We start from the raw sequence: 16,348 nt of genomic DNA on the forward strand, positions 1-16,348 counted from the left end.
ATCCGTTCTCATCAGAAACTCCCACGCTCGTATACAAGACTTCTCCCGAGTTGCACCACTTCTCTGGAATGCTCTACCCTGGACAATAAGATTAATCCTCAATTTCTACAGCTTCAAGCACCAACTAAAGACGCATCTTTTCAGACAGGCCTATCAAATTACTAATGTAAACCCTTCCGTACCATAATTAGAATCCCTAAAATGAACCCTTCTCTGTTCCAGCTGCCACATTACCCCACATGATATGATGCCGTTTCAGGCTAACTTTATGAGTCCAGGCACAATCTGCACGTTAAAGGACATGACTGGCGACGGCTCATACAGTTTTATGTTTGTGTAATGACAGTAACCTCTATTACAACCACTCTATAAGTAATGCTACCTCCGATGCCGCCCCTGCTACCTCTTGTGTCACCCCCTCTACCTCATAGATTGTAAGCTCTTGTGAGCAGGGCCCTCAGTCCCATTGTGTGAAGTGACTATTTCTCTGTAATGTATCTTTTTGTCTGTACTTGAGCCCTACAAATTGTACAGTGCAGCGGAATATGTTGGTGCTATATAAATAAAATATATTATTATTATTATAACCACATTGTCTTCTAGATTTGCGATATTGATTTGTATAGTTCTGCGGAATATGTTGGTGCTATATAAAGTTATTAATATTAGAGTAGCATGTTATTAGTTCTCCCATTATATATGTAATGACTCTTCACAGGTTAAAATAGAAAAAGGTTGCTCTTACTGTTGTTTAAGAAACCTCTAATGACATAGCTGCTTTAAGTAAATCTTTGTATTCCCCATGAATTTACAGTTATGATGCAGAATTTCTTACAACTTTGCATTGTGTCATTTATTTGTTATTCTTCCTGGAAATTAGGGAAAAATTGATTCTTTTTGTCAATAAGGTGTATCCCTAGAGAAGTGATGACTAATCTTTTGAGCTCAGTGTTTCATAATTCATAAAAAAACCTAGTGCCATGACACATCTAGAAATATCCATCATTTTGTCATATTTTTAGCTCTAGTAAAAAAAAAAAAAAAAAATTTATATTTTTGATATATGTATTTGTATTATATGTATTATCAGACGGTATATGACCCCTTTTCTCAGGCCCCTACACACAGTATTTGACCCCTTTTTATGATCCCTACACATATTTGACCCTTTTTTTATGGCCTCCACACACTAGACGACCCTATTTATCCCCCCTGCACACAGCATATGATCCCCTATTTATGGCCCCCACACAGTTTATGACCCCCTTTTATATCCCCCACACAGGATATGATGCCATTTTCCCCCCCAACCCTACAGAGTAGAGGACGATAATTTTTACTCACCTGTCCACGTTCCAGTCCTGGTCTCCCTCCACTGCCTCCTCCAGGGTGCGCTGTAGCCGAGACTGAAGAACACCAGGATGCTGTATGTAGTGAATGGTCCCAGCGTTGTGACATAAATGTAGCACCAGCCAGAGGAGGCAGCAGAGAGTGGCCAAGACAGGAGTGTGAACAGGTGAGTAAAAATGATCGGCAGCTGCTTATTGCAATAACACATTGAATAGCCGTGGATGTGTATCACCCAAAATGTCTTGGTGTGTCCCCTTTGACACGCATGTCATGGGATCGCTATCACTGCCCTAGAGAGTATGACACTTGCAGCACTGGTAAACTAGTGCCAGACTCAGTAGGAACATGCCCCTTTGATATGAGGAATGGTAACACTCAGTTGTCAATGTATTTCCAGGATGAATAACAGAGGAATGGCACAATACAGATCTTTTAGAAAAGATTCTCCAGAATGATGGTATTTTATAATGAACTATTTACCAAAACAGACACATCAGGAGAGATGACAGCTCCTTTGAAGACTTACGAATGTGACCTTAATGTCCTTCAACTGGGTTATTGACAGGACGTCCAATGAACGTCTGCCCTATAACAAAGATTTCATCTCACATATCTCCAGTTCTGAGACCCTCCAGAATCATTTCCATATATATGTGTTCCTTTATCAGCTTTCTACAAGTGTCAGTGCTCCTTTAACATTTCCTTCTTCGCAGGAAGGGTTACCGTGTCAGCTAGGAAGCCATGTTTGCCATTTGCTTTTATTCTTTGTGATGGAATTAACTGGCCTCAAAATGTGAAATTAATTTGTCCTATCTGAATTGATACAGAAAAGAGCAGAATAAGGGTATAGCCATTTGTCTTATTCTTCCTGGATAAAGCTTCCTTTGTTAGCCGCTACAAAGAGACACATGAAATAAGTGCATTTTATTTGCTGTAAACCACATGTTGTCTCTTCCTATGAAATCCTTTCTGCCTTTGTACTAATAACAGCTCCTCACAATCTCCTCGCCACTGAATACAATGATAGAAATCCTGAATCCTTTTCTCATACGTTGTTCTTTATGTGTCACTTAAATGAACGGTATGAAACAGCCAAATAGAACAAATTGGTCTTCTAACCATCAGTTATTGCAAAAAAAAAAAGAGAAACAACAAAAAAAGAACATACAAAATAACAAAAATAACCAATATAGAACTGTTAAACTGACCATACATATTGCAATTACTACCCAATACAGCATTCAGGTCAATAATTGTAGCCCAGATATACTGTAGACAAATGGGGGCTTGATAACATGCTATAAGAATCCTTTGTGAATATACAGGACAGCTGGATAACAACATATTACGGCAAGTTTTTCATGTCACAATTCATGTGAAAAAAGGCTTGATGGTGCGTTCAATTGTTTTTAATGGGTAACAGAAGCAAAATTCATATGGTATATTATCCATTTAACTGGCCCCCATACAGAATATTATCCCCTTTTATATCACCAATCATCACCAATCATCACCAATTTATATCACCAATCATCAATGAATTGTCTTGTCCCCACAGTAGACTGTTACCACGTCACTGCTGAGGCCAATAGGTGGCCTTAAGAAAGGAATCGGGGATGTCACAGGCAATGACTCCCTCCAAGAGGCCACCGAGACCAATAATTGGCCTCAGAAGTCAAGTGAGCGCTGAGGGCCATCACCGACCTCAGCGCCGAAATTGGCGAGAAATTCAATAGCAAGAAGGCAGCCAACCAGACTGGATCGCCCTGGGAGGACAATGGAGAATCAGGGACAAATGAGTATGTTTTTTTTTTTTTTCACATTCCCCTGCCTAATTAGAAAATATTGTTTAGCTTGGAAAACCATTTGACCAAACATTTGGTCAAAATTCTTATTAGCAAGAAATGGTCTTAGGCTAAGACGTTGCGGAAATGCAACGTTTATTGGTTACAAATTTTGCTGCATTTTTTTGAGCCAAAGTCAAGCGTAGCTACAAGAATGGGGAACTCTTATACTTCTCCCTAATGTGCAATCCACAGCAAAATCTTAAAAACAAAGGTGTGTGTCCTCAATGTGGGGCCTTAGCCTTATAACGGATACAAGCAGGCCATACGAAGACAGATCTGATACTTTCAGTTATTATGACATCTCCAGGCTCACGGACCTACAAAATGTCTTCAGCACGGTAAGGAATTGAATTTTTTCTGATGGCAAAAACAGGTGTATATTGCCATTAGAAGGAAAGGCTATCAACTACTAAAATGCTTATTCTGCTCCTTTACTAATCTGTGAATTACCATCTCCTCAATTGGTGGTGGAACAAAATAGTGACCAAAACAGTTGTCACTTCTTTATCTCTTTTTGTATACCCTTTTTTTTAGCTAGGGGTCACATGGGTTACAGTTAAGATATTGAATATGATTTAATACGCAAAATGCAGAAAATGTAGGGCTATTTGCAAATTAATGTATTCTTACTTGGAAGGACAAAGCTTGAAGTCACCGAAGTCTAGCATCAGCACATACCAAAATCAGGCCTTACAAATTTCCTATGTGGTTTGTAATCATTTCTGCAGTAAGAATGTGAAGGAGAGATAATTCCGCAATGATCAAAGCAAATTCCAGGAAAAAAAAAATCTGGCAAAGGGTTATAAATCAATTTCTAAAGCTCGGGGACTTGAACCACAGTGAGATTCTCCCATGAGAGGATGGCCTGCCAAATTTATTCCAAGGGCGAAGCAGAAACTTATCCACAAAGTCACTAAGCATCCTAAAAGACGTTTCAATAAGCTGCAGAATTCTTCAGCCTCCAAAAGGGTCAGAGACTGAGTAGAAATGGCTTTCATCAGAGCATAACAAGCGAAGACCACTGTCCAAGAGTAATATGACTGCTCATCATACAAGTGTAAAAAAGTCACCTAGAGCCTGGCCTAGAGATATTACTCTCTGGATAAAGAAGTCTAAAAAGAGACTCATATTAACTCTTATACTATATTGGTGCAATGTTGTGGGAACGACTGCTACCTTAGGGTTTCAACACTGCTTGCTGAAAGGAAAAAAAGTGTAAAAAAAATCTAACAGAAGCATGTCTAGGAAACTGTCCATAAGCTCAAAATGATGCATAATTGGCCTAACATCAAGGCAACTATTAAAAACACAAAGGCAAATGGCAAATGTAAATGGTTACGAAGAAACAGAACTGAAGATTTGGATTAGCTTAGTCAAAGTCTCGACTTGAACACAATAAAGTCGCTGTGACGAAAAATGAAGAAATGTAAAGCAGTTTTGCAAAAATGAATAGGCTAAAATGCCTCACCAGTAATGTTAAAGACTGATGATTGAAGTGCATAGATGGGATTACTGGCGCTGAAGGTGTTTTAATGAGTTATTAAATTACTTTTTCACAGGGGTCATACAAGCGTCAGATAACTTAAAGGAACACTAAACTCAGAGATGAAAGCTAAAAGTACAGAAGAAATTTAGTAGCACAGTTCACTACTGCAAGTATGAAGAATGTTCTTGATTCTGGTACAAACAGACTTATAGAAATCCAGCAGAGAAAGTGTTAACCTCCTGCTAGGCCGCTCCATCATCAGGCACGGAGTGAAAGGGTTTAGCCAACAGGGTGGGGCTTGACTAAAAGAAAAACAGTTATGTGTTTAGTAGTGATGAGCAAGTAGTATTCGATCGAATACCTCGCCGGCATAGGTATGCATGTAATCGGCCGAACACCAAAGAGTTAAACGCTTTGAATATTCGATGCGTTTAACCCCTTGGTGTCCGGCCGATTACACGCATACCTATGCCGGTGAGGTATTCGATTGAATACTACTCGCTCATCACTAGTGTTTAGTTAGGTTCTTTCTGCCTGATATAACAGTCTGATGCAAGATCAGAAGCAGGACCATGTTATGAACATACAATATTGGAAATCAGGAGGTGACAAATACCTCTTCACCTCTATTCAAAATCTAAAGTAATTCCTGCTCAATATAGCTTAGATGCTAAATACATTTCTAAAAGTAAGTTTATGTTCACAAGTAGATTGGCTCTTCCATTGAAAGGCTCTGTTGTAGATTTTTTTCCAACAAAATTACAGTCAATGAGGGCCATTAGGATTTGTTTATCTGTCATATGATAGATAGATACATTCATTGTTTGATTTATTTTTATCTGCTATAACAGAATATATAATATAATGATTCTGTTGTGGGGCTAGCTCCCCATCATTTCTGATGCTGATCCCATTCCCATTCTTACGTCATGCGGCCACCTACCAAGCCCCCAAATGAAACAACCTACACTGCAGCATGTCCCATGAAGCCAGTACTGGATAACCAATCCACCTTCCCCATTGTTTGACAAAGTTTACAACAAACCCCCTTTCTCCCCCCCCCCCCTCCCCGTTTCAAATATACTTTATGTTCTATTCCAATAATCCCACATTGATGGGTTTCACTGTTTCATCATAAAGGGTAGATCTGGGTTCAACCAGTGTCTCACTATCCATATTTGTATATTGTACAATATTTTTGGTATTGTTAACCATTCTGCTTTTCCCCCCTCTAAGTCATCAACACAATCCATCAGATGGGTCACCTTTTATTTTTTTTTCTGATATATGAGCAGAAAGTCTAATTTAGGCTTCATTCACATCTGCGTCGGAGTCCCTGTAAGGCCTCGTTCAAGTCTGCGTCAGTAATCCGTTCGGGGAAGTCCGCATGGGGACCCCCTGAACGGACTACCAAACACATTTGCAAGAGGTGTGCAGTGAAAGCACACGGATCCCCATAGACTATAATGGGGTCCGTATGCTTGCCGCAAGATCTCCACAGGGAACATGCGGACAGGAAAGTACTTCACAATCTACTTTCTTGTCCGCATGATTCGTGTGGGCAGCGTGCAGAAAGCACACACAAAACCCAATTAAAGTCTATGGGGTCCGTGTGCTTTCACCACACACCACTTGCAAATGCGTTCGATAGTCCGTGCAGAGGGGTCCCCATGCGGACTCCCCGAACGGATTACCGACACAGATGTGAACGAGGCCTAAGAGACTCCATTGAAAATTGGTGGAGAGAATTTCCCTTTGCCAGTTTTGGTATAAAACCAGTGGGTGTTTATGGGGTCCGCAGTAACTTAAGTTTTAACGGATGGGCTCTCCGTCGTGCGTATCTGCTGCGGGACCCGAACAATGAAGAGCCCTGCATGGCGCAAGTGTGAACCTACTTTAAGTTCATCTGTCATTTTAACTGATAGTTAAAAATGAACAACAAACTAATGCAAAACACTAAAAATGGACACATGGGCAGAAGGATGAAAAATATTTAACACATGAATGAAAAACTAACAGATTAATCTGTATTTTTTTTATGTCTGTTTTTTTGTCTGTGCATAAGGCCTTCCAGCCCCTTATCTGGGGGTAAATGCGTCCCCCTAGCTTACTACTATTAGTGCATCTGACACATGGCCTAACCAAACAAGATGTCTATATGACAGATTCTATTTAAGACCTGATAGAAAGAAGCCTTCACGTTACCTTGGGTATTTCACATGACTGTCTACCTCAGCACTGGCTGCAGACAATCCGGTGGTAAAAACTCACTGGGGAATGAAATGGATATAAAATTCTGTGTGAAGCTTTGCTCATTTTGACTCAGTTCCCTGTCAAATAATATTTTAAATGAATTTTATTCAGATATATATTAATTTTCCTGCTCCGGTGATCCTGCCTGAGTTAACATTTCAGCTGACAGCAAAGGAAATGTCAAAATATAAGAAAATGAAAAAAGAAAATAAAACTTGAAGCTTTTTTATAGCGCAGGTCAACACTATCCGATTTCCAGTTTCACAGGGCACAAGTCAGCTTCATAGCCGTGTCAAGTGCCTGATGTCAAGCGATAAAGAGATGTCATTCCTGTATGGTAGGTTATTTTATTCCTGCTATTCTAAATTCTGATGAACTACTTACCTTATGTCACAAGACATCCATTTTAATGGGGACAGAACTCCTGTCCCAGGTTCCCCCTATAACTCACATTATTTAAAGAGACAGTCTCATCAAAATGACCTCTGGTTTAATATTAAGGAGTGGTGTAAGTAATATTTGCATTGAGTGTCATTATAATACTAACATGTCTTTTAGTGCAGATAGTCTGGTACTCTTATTAAACACACAGGCAATAATGCCAATAAAAACTAAAAGGTTATTTTTGATATGGTAGTAAACCCCATCAGCTTGTTGTTGGTAAGCTTTTTAATTGTGCCCAAACATGTGGCCCTCTGATGGGCCCATCCAGTCCTAATTTAAGTACTAAATCGGTTGCCTCCATCATAGGTACACAGATTATTTTCATGATCCTATCAATGAAAAACATGGCATCAATGGCTGTAACTTTCAATTCTATTGCTCAAAGTTATATTGAGGTTCCAAATACCCATGGGTCAATAAGCACCCAAGGAGGATGGTTGTAGGTTAGCATGGACTACATGTAAAACAGCGCAAACCTAACAGCTGATTGGTCAAGTTGGGTGACCCAACAGATCTGACATTTCTTCTTATAGGTTCAAGAAGGAATCACTTACCTGTCCACAATACTGACCACAGCATGGTCTGCTTTGGGCTCTAGGGTGTGCTGCAAATTACATCCCAACACTGAATAATGTCGCATCCTGGCACTGTTCAGTGTTGGATTGTAATAGGGAGCAAGAGACCAGAGCTAAAGAGGTAATAGGTAGGAGTGGGGATGGTTTAGGGAATATTGGTTGTTACCTTCTGGAGGTAGTGGCCTAAAGTCAGTCTGTGGGGGCCAGTAAACGGTATACTGTGTGGGGCCGAGTAAAGGGGTTGTTATGCCTCAGGGTATCTTTGTCAAAAGTTTGCTATGGGGCCTGGTCTTTTGTAGTTTAGACCCCAAGTGCAGCCCCCTACTGGAGAGTAGTTACAACCAACTAACTTGCTCACTTACAAAAATAATTTGGTTTCCCAGGTCCAAATTTACAGCAGCAAATTAATACAAGTTTTGCTGCATACCAAATATAAATTGAAATCGCACCCCCTAAAAAATAAAATAAGAACCAACTGGAAATACAAGTCCATGAAATTGTATGTTAAAGGGGCCGTCCTGCCAGTATATTCTGGTTAAAAATGCCAAGTATAAAAAAAAAATTAATACCTAACCGATCCCCAATTGTGCAAATTCTGATACTTCCACAACAATGTGACCTATCAGCCGTACATGTTTCTTAATGAAACATATGGAGGCCATAGTAATGTCACCTGGATAGTTCTGTAAAGATTATTTTAATGTTTTTTTTCCCTATGCACTACAGCCAGTTAGCATAGTCACACAAGACACTACTTATAAACCGAACTGCCACAGCCCATCATTCAGAGCTCTCTACAATGCACTGAAAGAGCAGAAAAAAATCTCTCTTTGAATGCATCACAAACCTGAACAATCCCGACATCCTCTAAGTCGCCCGGCAACGAATGAAGTTGCTAAGTAACTTTGTTTAGAAAATGTGAACACTATCACTCAATATTATGGCATTTGTCATCAAAACCTTTAAATAAAAGTTCCAATAACCCCCACCCACCCAATCCCACCACTACAATGGCCGCCAGCTGTGAGACCTTCTGCAGAATAAAGACGTCTGTCACAAACATCACACAGGTAGAAAGCTTATTTCTTCTCTTACCGGGATCATTGTGTGAATGAGGCACGACAAAGACCTGCAGAGGTTCTGTTTCCCATTCTGCAGGGTCATATGTGATGTCAAACCCTTGTTTCCACACTCCTCCATCGACATTATCAAAAGGCAACTGTGTGTAGATATCCAGCATCTGCAACACAAGCATTTTATCCTATTGTATGAAAGGTGCATTAAACGCAACAGCTGACACATTAACAAAAAACTACAAAAAATTAGCAAAACCCTTATGTAACAAAAATGTTCACAACAGGTCACCCGTTAAATGATACTCTATGGTGATGTTAAAAGGGTTTTCCACCTTTGTTCATAAGAGGGGGATGAATTGGCAAATGTGTATTTTTCTTTTACTCTTCTATGTGCAGGTGGGTAAACAAATGTTTTTGAAAAAAAAAAGCAAAAAAAAGGCATGGTGACTCATTGGTTCTGTATATTCTCCTCTAGCTTATGGTAGCCTATCCTATAAGTACTCATGTTTTTCACACTCTCCAAAAACATATTAATCATTAGAATGACCTAATATTATCTTGGTTCTACCAAATGATTTATATGCTTTTTTTGTATTTTTAAGTTTGATATAAGGGAATTATTTTGTGAACTCTACAATGAGAAACAGTCACATATCTGTCTCTTAGCCTGAGCTTGTACACGTGGTTGTTTCTGCTACTTTGCGCCCACATGACATGACCTTGGGTTGCTAAAGGAGAGGAGGAACCGTAATAAAGGTTACTATAGCAAAAAACATCCACTAACTTCAACAGAAAATTTGCTGGTAGAAAGGTTTTTACAGGCACCAGCCTTTTGATGTTAATGCTGACTGGTCCAGGTTGGCCCCTTTGGGGGAGGCATTTACGGTCCTGTCCAAAAGAATGTCTTTTTTTGGTTTCTGACCAACTGGTTTCTATGTTTTTTTAACTATTCTTTCTTATGGAAAGGCCTCCCACACAAAACATCTTCTAAGTAGTATGTGTTGTTTTTTTTTGTTTTCTTTTACAATGGTAGTCAATGGAGACAAACATGAAACACAATAAAATATTCTTACTGGTATAATGGAGAATAATCATGTATCATTATTATTATTGCTACCATGTACACTTTCCACCCTCTAAAACCTACAATATACTGTATGACAGCTCAGAGCTGGTGCAAGGCTTCAAAACTTCAGTCAAACTATATTAACAAAAGTGGAATAAAATGTCTGAATTTTACTCCACGATTAGCCCAGAATCAAGTAGTGCCACTGTAGTTTTTGCTTTACCTGTAAATCGGTCTTCTGCCCCTTATTAACCACAGCAAATTGGCAATCCTGGGGGGAAATAGAGTAGAAGCTGGGCCGTGGGTCTGGTGGAATTACCCAGGTTCCATTAGGAGTGTGATATGGGAGCAGGATGGGCTGTCCATCAGCATTCGCTGTCAACTCCAGAACAGAATCTTTAATGTGGCTGATGATTTCATGGTTCTCCTCCAGAAGTTGCTCAAGTTGCTCTATCCGATTCTGCAGTACGGAGATCTGACTCTGTAGTGAAATAAGTAATTGTTTGTATTTTTACTGTGAACATTTAGTGAGAGCTAAAAATGCTAAATGACTCTTATAATATCTTGCAAATCTGCACCACAACCTTAAAATTACCAGTTCCTCCTTCTTTGTTCCCTGCTAATTTAAAAATGGGGATAGGGCATAAATGTGAGATTGGTGGCAATCCGTCCACCGATACCCCTTACCTATCAGCAAAAGAAGTAGACACGGCACTATTTCATGAATCTATGCTTAGTATAGGTCAGCCTTATCTACTTCCATGAATCTGTGCTTAGTATAGGTCAATCTTATCTACTTGAACTGCTGCATACATACATTACATGCACAGCACCATTTTAGATAACGCCAGGGAACAGCCCCTATGCTCAAACAAGTTCCACAACCTTTCTTACTGAATTCTTCTTGCAATTTCTAATTTTTTCAGTCTTTGAATTTATGAAAGTCAGAACTCAAAAGTGGACATAAATAGCTGAGGGTCCCTGTGTAAGAACATTTATTGTCCCCCTTGTTTTCCAATATCTCAGTATAGAGTACCCCCTTATGTCCCTCTATCAATCCACCATTAATCGCAAGCCATGAAGTTCAGTGGATTAGGCATTTACCTGCAATCTAATAGACAGTAGAAATCTGCTGGTAAGGCGAAAGGACCCCCTGACCTACTGGGCCCCTGGCAGCTGCACAGATTACACCAATACTATGTCAGTCCCTTCAATACTGAAGCCATCTTGTGGCTCGTATTCAGGCTCAGACTGGTAAACTGGGGAAGCCTCCATTGAGCCCTTGAGCTAGGTGGGCCCCAGCTCATCTTGGCATGGTACAAATACTCAATAGAACCAGGCTAGGCATCGGTATAATATAAAGTATTAAACTACCTAGTTTATTTTTATATGTTGTAGACACATTGAGTGGATGAGATGACATCTAGGTGCATAGTCAGGTGAAGCAATATCCTTCCTTCCTCCCTGGCCCTCATCTTCTCATCCTCATACTGCAGGGGCCCCACTAACCAGTCATCGTGCAGGGTCATGCTGATGCCTAAGACCTGCTGCTGTGCACACATCCCAAGCTCACAAAGAGAGCCCTCGCCCAAGGCAGCAGAATACTGCCAGTACCCAGAACAGAAACAGAGGCAAAGGCGAAGCAGGAATCTACTAATGAAAACAAATTTATGTTGGCAACATTTTAGGAAAATACGAATGAACATTAGTTAATATTTGTATGTAGCTGTATAGTGGGCCCCCAGAATGAATTGTACCGGTGGGCCCTAGGTACCCTAGTCCGACACAGCTTGTACTTCTACACAAGTATTTTGAATAAGCAAAGATGCATTGTTGCCTTGCAACACTGGAATTCTGGGTTCAAATCCACCCTAGGTACTCCGGTTTCCTCCCCAATTCCAAAGATATAGGACCTACTTAGGACAGTGAGTGATGCATAATATGTTGGCTCTATATAAGTAAGATATACTGTATAACACAATTTTATAACCATGAAAGAAAGACAGGGCTAGGTAGTGTCTAGAAAATCAATGGATCTGTTATCAATGAATATAAAAGGGACTGACGACCATTAACAACGGATCAGTCGGTTGAGTCAAAAAAGAAAGACCAATGAAATTCATCCATTTTTTTTTTCAATGATGCAAAATGGATGACACTTGGCCGTAAAAAAATGGAAATACTGAATGGATGCAATCCGGCCCTAGAAAATGTACATTAACATTTTAATGGATGTTGTGTGAATAAGGTTTAATACAAGTCATCTGATTAAGAGGTGAAGACATTACGGGAGCCAGGTAACAAAGTACCTACAAGATTACTACTGGGGTTAAACTTTGTAGGTTGGTTTTTAAAACTTTTCTCTGCTTAACTATAAATGTCTGAACTAACAACTACCATTACTTCAATCACTTAATAATAATGCTAATATTACTTATATGTTCTACAGCAATGCTCCTCTTATGTAGCACAGTTCTGTTTTTCATTGTGATATCACTAAAGAATTATTTGTCAAATTTTACTAACATCTGCACACAAAAAATCACGGCTATATTGAAAGATAGATAGAGTACATCAATTCATCTTTTAAGTACTGTAAAATCAAGGCTCCTGCTATATGTTTCTCCTCCTCCAACAAGGAACACGGAAAAAAGGGGTCGTGCAGAGGTGTATGGGAAAAAGGCATTATGTAAGCACATTGAATACATCACAGCAGAAAATGTGTCACTGCTCCATAAAAGTGAAAGATGGAGATTAGACCGTAAGTAAAAAAAACTGAAGGTCATAAATGTAACATTGTAACGCCTGTCTTGAAGCTTACAGAGTAACGTAGGGCAGAACCAAATTATACAGGACGCAGAATTCAGTGCATTCTATTCAGTGCTGCAGTGTAAATATTTTATAGCTGTATACCACTTTGTACTGTATATACAAGGGAGCTTTAGAAAGCCTGAAATGAAATCCTGAGGATGGTTCAATAAGCAAGTAACCTTCAATTCTTTGCTTACAGACCTCCATGTCCTTGTGTGTTGCTGTTCAATGGTTAAACATTGATTGGCATCTTCACATACCCTGGGAAAGTTGCCTCCGGGCTGTCTCCTGGGAGGGTCGTGTTGCACTTTGTCCAGCATAAGATACAAAGAGAAGACGGCCACGCAAAAGATGGCCGCTCCACACACAGTCACCTGCTTCTTCAGTTTCATCCCTGGGAGCTGTAAGAACAGACCTGGAAGAAGATCACACAAAACAACGTCCTTTAATGTCAAGCTTTACACTCAATTTTACAGAATATTTTTTAAATATTTTCCAAAAGGCAGCCAATATAGAATTAAGTATTTAATATTCTGTAAGTTTAGTCGGTAACTAGAAAATAATTAATGCAAAAATACATAATTCAATGATATTTATATAAAAACAGTTTAACTTTGTTTTCAGAGTCCTGTACATGGCTAAAATTTGGTCCCTGAAAGTGCCACCGGTTACATGGCATCCATAGATGAGGAATAAGTACACAAATACGTAAATCACTTTTCACAACAAATTAATAACATGCAGGAGAAGAACCACCAGCATTGGAACAACATATTTTATATGTTTCTCGCTGAATTCATGGGGGGATACAGCCTCATCCAGCAGGATTGCCTGTAAGCCATCTGATTTTTTTCCTATGAGATAGCTTGAAGGCAGATAATCGTATGTCAGAATCGTTCCATTCCTTGTCAAAATCTACAAAGTTAGGGAACACAAGAAGTTGTTGCCTGTTGCAACGAAAGGAAACCTGTTCCTAAGAAGGGATGGTGTTGTGTTGTCACTGTCCTTAACATGAGGTGTTCTGTGGACCTCTCTAGAGAGGTTCTGCATAATGCATTCTGCCCAGACTTGGAGTTAGAGAAGTCTTTAGAAGAGACAGACTGGTCCAATGATGGGGTAGTCTCGACCATAGTATATATCTCCGGGGAGTGAACAGAAGAAGCAGGGGAAGAGTGGGACCGATGAGTGAATCCTTTTACAGGATCTGCTTCTAGAGACAACAGGTTACTTTTCATTAGGGAATTTCAAGATGGGTCCCATCTGAGCACCAATTTGACCTGGCGAGAGTCTCAAGGATGTGGTTTTCTAAAAAAAAAAAAAATTACCTCAGTCAGGGACCTAGTCCAATCTGGGAGGGGAGGGAAGAGAATCCTTTTAGGGGTCAGGGGCTTTCTGGCATCGCTGACGGTTTAAGGGGTTGTCCCATCTCAAGGATCCTATCTATACTGCTAGTTTATGTAGATTTAAGACTTTTCCTAAATACATTGCTTCAGCAAAACTGCTTTGTTTGGCTGCTATCTGAGATTATTCACTTCATTATTTACACAGCGTTTCCATAACCTTGGACCTGGGGATGATCTTACCTCTCCGCCCAGGACAAGTGGCGTAGCTCCCTGCTCTCAGGAGGGAAAGGGGAGCTGAGTGCTCGGAACCAGCTTGTATTTCTGAGCTGTATATCTCCCTCTTCCAGTTATCAGGTCTTCTAATTGAATTTTGCTGATAAGGGCTGAGACAGGGAGTCTGTTACTTCTGTATGTTAACACAGACCTAAAAGTGATTTTATTGCAAACTGACTCTTCGTCCTGTACTGTAGTATGGAAGTTTGGGATTCCCATCACCTATCAAATCCAGGTCTTCTACATCAGCTTCATATTGTGCATCCTCCAGTGATACTGTGCTAATTTATTTACAACCATCCCTCATTACTGACTGCAAACATGTACTGCTATGAAGAGAGACAGCAGAGCTGGCTTTGTCTGGGAGACAGCAAGTGAAACCCCGCCCAACAATTCACTGAGAAAACCAGGGAGTGAACAGAGCACACAGCCTGCAAGTTGGTGAACAGGCAAGTTGGGAATACCCTTTTAAGGCACTGAACAGTGATGGACTTCGTTTGGCTGCATGATTTTTGGCTTTTTGTTTCAGCATGAGCAAGCAAAATAAAGCTGCAACCACCGTTACCTAGTGAGATACCCTTTGGAAAAGGATAGGGTGATTGTCTGAAGAATAATAAATCAATAAGCTGAGATGGCCACCAGGCCTTGCCTACCAGATCCATGGTGCTGGTCTCACAATTATAGTGAACAAACAAAAAATGATTTAATACAAGTAAAAAGTAGAAATAGCGTCATAAAGTCAGAGTAGCCTTAATCTGGCCCTAGTATGACAACCATTTTTTTTCCGATGAAAAGCACAGGGAGGCTCCTCAACGTGACATCTCTAATATTAACTTATTATACCCAATTTTATTTATTCTCCTGTAATAAAACCTGTTTAAGGCTGAATCCCCATATTGCGAAAATACAGTATCTTTGTCAGAGGGGAAACGCCACAGCAAAAAAACATGCGTTTTACAGTACCTGCAAAATGAAAGGGATTCTAACTAATCCATCAACACACTGCAGAAAAAGATACAGAAAAGTTGTTTTTGAAAATTGCAGCACGACAATTATATCTGCAGAAATGCTGCCTTTTTCTGTATAGGTATAAGGGCCCCTTCACACGGCGTATACGCTCACTGCTTTGGAGCGTGTAAACGTTCCGTAGCAGCGGCGTCTAAAGCACTTCCCATTGATTTCTATGGGAGCCGGCAGACGCGCGCTCCCCATAGAAATGAATGGAAAAAGCAGCCCATTCATTTCTATGGCGAGCGCGCGTATGCCGGCTCCCATAGAAATCAATGCGATCTGCTTTTAGACGCCGCTGCTACGGAACGTTTACACGCTCCAAAGCAGTGAGCGTATACGCCGTGTGAAGGGGCCCTAACAGGGACAGAAAGCCTGCAAGGAAACACTCTGTGGGAAAAAACGTGATGTGTTTCCACTTTTTGCAGCGTTATTTTGTACTGTGCTGCGCTAAGTTGGGCTTTAGCCTAAAAAGAACCTATCACCATTTCTTCCACGTCCAGCTTTTCTCATACTTTAATAGCTGCTGCTCCTCAGTTTCTGACACAGATGGATTTTTTTCACTAGTCCCCACTATTCCGAAGAAACAGGTGCTGTTAGTTTTGGTGCCTGATATGCTACTTAGGCTGTACTGTCAGGAAGGTGGTGTCAGGCAGGAGCAGACAAGCGGTGTGATTCTGAGCTCTGACACTGGATGCCTCTGATTGGAGCTCTGAATCACCCCCCCTTTACTGCTCGTTCCTGACACCATTCATCTGACAGTACAGCCTAAGTAGCATATCAGGCACCAAAACTAACAGCACTAGCTGCTCAGGA

General features: G+C 40.3%; 1 protein-coding gene across 2 annotated transcripts in view; it reads right to left on the reverse strand.

Moving 5' to 3' along the window:
• MAN2A2 (mannosidase alpha class 2A member 2) overlaps nucleotides 1–16,348 on the reverse strand; it is an 82,139-nt gene that overhangs the window by 38,342 nt on the left and 27,449 nt on the right. For both annotated transcript variants that reach the window (XM_075273374.1, XM_075273373.1), the window contains exons 2-4: nucleotides 13,169–13,323; nucleotides 10,321–10,578; nucleotides 9,051–9,195 (exon numbers count right to left, since the gene is read on the reverse strand). In XM_075273374.1, the coding sequence (XP_075129475.1) occupies nucleotides 9,051–9,195; nucleotides 10,321–10,578; nucleotides 13,169–13,300 (535 nt within the window). In that variant the 5' untranslated portion in view covers nucleotides 13,301–13,323. The remainder of the gene's footprint in view (nucleotides 1–9,050; nucleotides 9,196–10,320; nucleotides 10,579–13,168; nucleotides 13,324–16,348) is intronic.

The sequence above is a fragment of the Leptodactylus fuscus genome, chromosome 5 (assembly GCF_031893055.1).
Source record: "Leptodactylus fuscus isolate aLepFus1 chromosome 5, aLepFus1.hap2, whole genome shotgun sequence".
NCBI classification, from domain to species: domain Eukaryota; kingdom Metazoa; phylum Chordata; class Amphibia; order Anura; family Leptodactylidae; genus Leptodactylus; species Leptodactylus fuscus.